At 35.6% G+C, this 6,552-nt stretch overlaps 1 protein-coding gene across 2 annotated transcripts in view; it reads right to left on the reverse strand.

Annotated features, from left to right (window-relative positions):
* The window catches only part of LOC110019563 (diacylglycerol kinase 1), a 19,923-nt gene extending 13,757 nt beyond the window's left edge, over positions 1-6,166 (reverse strand). The window contains exons 1-3 of one of the 2 annotated variants that reach the window (XM_020717281.1): positions 6,021-6,166; positions 4,218-4,307; positions 2,716-3,946 (exon numbers count right to left, since the gene is read on the reverse strand). In XM_020717281.1, the coding sequence (XP_020572940.1) occupies positions 2,716-3,828 (1,113 nt within the window). In that variant the 5' untranslated portion in view covers positions 3,829-3,946; positions 4,218-4,307; positions 6,021-6,166. Of the gene's footprint in view, positions 1-2,715; positions 3,947-4,086; positions 4,308-6,020 lie in introns of both variants that reach the window. The other variant, XM_020717280.1, reaches the window with a different exon arrangement.
* Between the last annotated feature and the right edge of the window lie 386 nt (positions 6,167-6,552).

The following is a 6,552-nucleotide window of genomic DNA, read 5'->3' on the forward strand; positions in this document are numbered from 1 at the left end:
CCGTTTGGGGCAGCTTGTGTGTTTCAGGATAAGCAGTTTATCCTGAAACGCGGCCCGCGGGCTGGCCGCAGGGGTCAACCCGCGACCTGCGTTTAGTGTAAAAATCCAAACGCAGTTTCAGATAAGCTGATGAAACGCGCGAACCAAACAGTACGGCGACGTTTTGAAAATGCTGCCCGCACTTATAAACTGCCCCAAACGGACCCTTAGAGTGACAGAGTAAAATCCCCAATTTGGTCATATCGTTTGGGTGCTGAAGTGTAGATATTAGCCCTCAGGCGAGGGGAACATGGGAGCTCCGAAGTGAGAGCCGGTATCCTCCCAACCTAGCCGCAAATTCAGTAACCAAGCATAGGATTAGTCAAAGTTCTTCATGTCTGGACCAAAGAGTAAAGAATATGTATGCTCCTATTTAGCACAATACAATTTGAACTGATTCACTTTATCCATTCACTATAATTTTTTGACAAGGAGAAAGATGTTTTCTTGTATATTGAATATCACATTAGAAATTTTATTAGTATAATTAGTTATGTAATAGTTATTAAAATTATTTATTTATGTCAATTGTTTATTAGTGACAGATAAGCAATTTGAATTATATTGTTGTGATTAAGTCTTGATTTTTTAAAATCTTAGTTCGTAGTTATAATATTACTTTCTGTGGGATCGATATCTAGGACTCCATTAGAGCCCTATATTACTTGAGCGATACGTATACTTGCGTTGATAAGTGTGACTTTACCATTATTGAATATTTAATATATACATCTTTATCGAATCTATAACCGTTATTAAATTTTTGGAGTCGTTGCTGAGAAATTAAATCTTCTAGCAGCAGTATTAAATACTTGTATTTTTAAGCATATATAAAATCAATAAAAGTGCAAGAATGTAAAGCTAAAATATTAACTATTGCATAATAGTAAATTTTAAGTGATTTAGCACCTAATCAACCTATATCAATGTCTAATCCACAATTGTCTTAGAAATCAGTGAAGGGATTTGGATTCAGAAATTGTTCTGAGAATTAGGGTGTGCCCCTAATATTATGACATTGATATTTTGTGACACTCAAACAGCTATCAGTTTTGCCGAGAATTAGGGTGTGCCCCTAATAGGCCTAAAAAAATATTTTGTGACACTCAAACAGCTATCAGTTTTGCCAAGAACCCTGTACATTATGACAGGAACAAACACATCGAAATTAATAAGCACTTTATCTCTGAAAAATTTTAATGATGAAATTATATATCTATGCTATACCCCAACACACCAACAAGCTGTTGATGTCTTTACCAAAGCTCTTCGATTAAGTGACATCTTTAATATCAAGTTTGATCTCTACAACAACTACAACCCAACTTAAGAGGGAGTGTGAAAATCTATAAAGATCGTCTTCCTTTTCGTGGTGAGACAAGGTTGACAATCCAATGAGAGATTGATGGATAAATTGGAGATAATTTAGAAAACTCCTTGATTAGTTTTATTCTCTTCATATTTATGTTTATTTCAGAATTATTTTTTTTATAAGTTTTGGCCAGATATATTTGGTAAGATTGTAAATTAGGAGGGAAGGGTTTTGCTATAAATATAGCCTTATGGTTGAAGATTAGTAAGGATAATTAAGTGATAGTTCCCTCTTTTTTCTACATGGTAAGTACCAAAGTGTTTATGAATTGTGGATATGAATATTTGTGCATGATTTTGTGCATCCCTTGTATCCCATCATACATCTGCATTAAGAAATCATGCATTGAAAACATGTTGCATCGCTTTTAGCTTCGATAGAGCTAAAAATTAGATTAAAGCTAAAATATAAATAATCATGGTACTAATCGTGATTAGAACATTTTACTTTGAGTTGCTCTTGAGATGAGGTCAAATCAATCTGAAATTGAATCATTCCTATGCCTATGTACAAGGCAACATCGTAATTTAAGAAGTATAACTAAATCGATCAAATGGAGTATTAACTTTTAAGTAGACACAAACAAGAACAAAATGGAAACAAGTTTGCCTTAGCTTTTCTTCAAATATAAATAGCAAGATAGTGATCATGCACATGCCATCAATAGATTTTGTTTAATAAGGGGACTCAAAACTATAATCAATTTTTATGTCCATTACATCCTATTGTGTTAATTGAACCAAAGAACAAAAAACAGAAACATAAAATGAAAGAAGATAATTTAAAGTATTTTGCAAAACAAATTGATAATGAGCTCATAAATAACAAAAATTTAAAAAAAAAATCAAAGTAGTCCTCAGACCACTCGAGTGTAGCCAATTTAATACTATAGCATCAGATTTCTTAAACTCAAGTCCCTTGATCATAGAAAAATGATAAAAAACGGCACATCCTATAAAAAATTATAATACAAAATAGATCCTAATTTAGTTCCTCAACTACATTAATCTCAATTTAATCTTAAGGGATCATCTTAGATTAATTTTGTATAGTTGGAAGACTAACTTGGAAAAATATAATACTCTGAGATTAAATTAGCCACATAGAAATAGTTGGGTACCATTTTGAAACAATATAAAAGTAGCAAAGATGACAAGCTCAGAAATAATCTATGTTTTCCGTTAACAAGCACATTAAGAATGTAAAATTGTAGACATGAGAGGAAACCATTATCACCAATCATCAATGTCCATAATTTCCCACAAAAAAAAAGTCATTTCAATGGATAGAATATAAAGACAAACCTGTACAGGATTCAGAAGAAAGCGCAAACATAACTTAAGCAAGTCCGTGCGTTGTGCTCCACTCTTTTTGTTGATGAAAACCAGCAGCGGCCGTGCACCAGGAGGTAAATCAATCAGCTCATATTTCAGCTTTGTCCCTTCCACACCAGAATCAGTACTCTGGTTGAAAGAAGAACTTCTCAAAGCATATCGCTTCATCACCTCCCTATAACCATTTTCACCACTTGGAGGTATATTTTCTGCATCAAGCTTCTCAGATAAATGTTCTAGTTTTTCATTAAAGCCCTTATGAGTTTGGTGGGAATCTACCGCTCTTTCTGCAGATGAGTCCACTAAATTGGAAGTGTTTGCAGAATCAGCAGTAGGGTTACTGGTGTGCTTAGCTTTCATACTTGGGCTCTTCATATGTTCACGTATATTCGATGCAAATTCATTTGCACCATGTGTAATAGAACTAAGTATCCCGCCACTTCTGCTCACATCTTTTATGTGAAGCGGTGATAAAATAAGGCGCTTAAATGGCCCAAGATCACATATATCGCCGATCTCCTTCGACAAGCTTGCATGGCAATCTATATGCACGAGTCGTTGGCACCACATACAGCACCAAAATGGAGAGCCACCGAGAAATGATCCGCTGCAAGGTTCTTCACAGTAACTACAATAAGAAATATCTTCAGATCTACCAGCTATCAACACCCACTGCACAGCCCACTGATGAACTACATGTTTATAACCAACCATGGATACACATTTGCAATCTTTATGTGCCTTGGAAGAACAAATTAGGTGTGCAGCGGCACCGCAGACATCACATCGGTGAAAGAAATAATCTGAGGCCATCATCTGTCCGAGGGATTGAGATGGTGAGAGTGAATCTAAACATACGCAACAGTTTAATCCTTTGGCACGGGCAGCAGATTCGATGCTCCATACATGAGCAGCAGCGGGAGCCTTGTTCTTTTTCTTTCGGTTTTTCTTTGATCTTGCTATCGCCCTCATCCAGCTTAGGCTAATACTTCGTCTCCATAGAAACATGGCATAAGCGAACGTGAGTATTCCAATCAAGGCAACGGTTAGGCCGGCAACAATGAGAAGCTGGGATTCAGCCATGTCAAAGGTATTTTTAATCCAATTATGAAGATATAGTCTCGATTGGTCGCTAAAACCTTCTATTAGTATAAGTATTTTGTACAACTATATATTTCGCCATGTGAAACAAAAAACAATCCTGTTTAAATCAGAATGATTCATATATCAATTGGAAGTAATAGAAGATGGATAAGATGCACAGTTGAATCAAGGCAATGCTAAGGACAGAATTTAAGGCAAATAAATAATAATGAACGATATTGTCATCCAAAACCACACCTCCAACATCAGGTGAAGGATGCGGTAACCACGAATATCAAGCAACATTCTGGAAACAAACTGCCACAATAGAACTATACTCTATCAAACACGAATGTCTATATTGCTCAATCAGAGATGAGCATAATCACCGGTTTATATGATTTGATCATGGTAGAAATTGAAGGCCGGAGCAGCACGGATCTAGATCTTCACATTTAAATGAATGGCGCCTCTACAACCTGACATAATGATGGAGTCAAAGAAAATATTAATTTATTGCATCGCTGAAAATCCTTGAATGATTGTTAAAAGAAAATCTGATGGTGGAAATCATATGCACATCTTTAAAACAAAAAATAAAAAACCCTAAGTGCTTTTCCTTGTTGAATCTCTATGTCAAATATTAAACCAAGCTACTGCCACTGCAAAACTCTCTTTCAACATCCACATCACAATTTATGGATAGATTAAGCAGGAACACAAAAGTTGATATGAGTACAGAGAAGCACTCAAATCAAGGGGGGTTGTATCATGTATGGTAACGATTTCAACAACTTTGGTAAATTATGTAAATTCAGATTTAGTAAATCCTGCCAACAGTAAGATAAATCTTGGATTTAAGGCAAAATTAAGAAGAAATTGAAAAGTAGATGGATTTGATAAATCCTGTAATTAAAAATATCATTGTCAGAATTTAACTTAAATCTCACTAAATCCATTCACATACAGCCTCCAAAAGCAACTCCCGGCTACCACAATCATCATCATGAGAACATTTCCTAACTATGTAGTATGGGCTTCTCCTTCCAATCCTATCAAATGCTACAAAAGATATTGACTTTAGTTTAAACAAGCCTTCTGGCACTAATTGTAGCTATGTTTCATTGAGACAATTTGACCGTACAATCTTCTTAATTTTTTCAACTTCTTCCAAATGCGCCCTTTAGCGTGCATATTTTTTTCTTCCATTAGTCCATTGGCCAGGCCCAATCACATCAATCTATAAATTATGTATTGGACTGGCACCCACGGTGCTTTCCACCACGCCGAGCCCGCTAAATAATTTGAAGACTTTTTTTAGGGGCAAAGCTAAATAGGCAATTTAGTCAATTATTAGTTATTATTGTTTGGTATAAATAGGGCTTAATAGGATTAGTATTAGGGTATGTGATTGTCATATGGAGTCTTAAGAGTTGAGGTTTGGGAAAGACTCGCCTAACTTTTGATTTTATAACAGCGGAATAAAATCTATAATTTTTAAACTAATTTATATAAGAAGTTGTCTCATTCCAATCATTATGATCTTATATTTATAGAGCACTACTCTCATTGTCCCTCTTCCGAGTTCTACCGATTATTGAGCTTAGAAATCACATTAATGTCAGAAATATGTAGTCTAAAAGAGTAATCACTGATATGATTTCTAAGTGCTTCAAAAGACAGTATGAAAGCATATGGACCTAATGCTAATCATATGATTAAAATAACCTTCAATCACCAATGATAACCTGCTCGATCATAAAACACCTGCGATAGATGCTCTTATTTAATACCCACCTAATAAGCAGTATTCATTAATATTACCAAAAAGATAAAAAGTACTCATTAAAGTTCAATAATCATTTATTTCCCATCACAAGATCTACCAAAACCCTAACAAAATTTCATCGAACAGCATAAATCAAACCCTACAAACACCACAGTGCCTCTACTCAATCAAACGACTCAATTTTACTAAAAAAATAAACAAAAATAAACAAAACAAAACCCTTCAATTGATAAGCTTACTCAAGTCAACCCTCTCAATCTTTCTATCATTCACCGAAAAAAAAACAAAAAAACAAAAAAAAAAACAAAGAGGAAGCAGAAAAGGGGGGAGAAAAGCGAGAAAGCGCGCGAAGATTGCAGGAGAAAAGCATCAAGCATCCATTCTTAGAACTAAGAATCCATACCAGAAATCCGAATAGGGTTTGTATACATCACCAACCAAATCTGAGATCGGCCCGCGCCAATTACACACCAAATCCACTCTTATAAAATACGAAATCATCAATATTTAGAAGTGACGCGAAAAGGAATATCGCACCGCGCGGATTTGGCATCTCTATACTTGCACCCGCGGATCACGATAACGAAGTAGAACTGTAGCTGTCCCACGTGGATATGATCATAACCGTTGATTTTATGTCAACGGTTGATATGCGGAAGGAATTGGTCCTCAGACGCTTTGTCGGCATGGAAGCTGTGATTGACGCATGGGTCAATTCGTTGTTCGGTGGAATTTTGCCTGAATCTCTGACTTTATCGAATATCCAACGGTCGGCGTGGTTTGCGAAGATTCCTGAATCAGACTTTGGCTCTGATGGTATTGCGGAACATGATTGTGGCAACTTCTCCACTTGAAATATTATACACCTCATGTCCGGACATGCATTGTAGATTTATCATGTCATCCATTTGGAGAAGTGATGCAATTCATGTTAT

Source organism: Phalaenopsis equestris, unplaced genomic scaffold (assembly GCF_001263595.1).
Source record: "Phalaenopsis equestris unplaced genomic scaffold, ASM126359v1 Scaffold000061, whole genome shotgun sequence".
In the NCBI taxonomy this organism is placed as follows: Eukaryota; Viridiplantae; Streptophyta; class Magnoliopsida; order Asparagales; family Orchidaceae; genus Phalaenopsis; species Phalaenopsis equestris.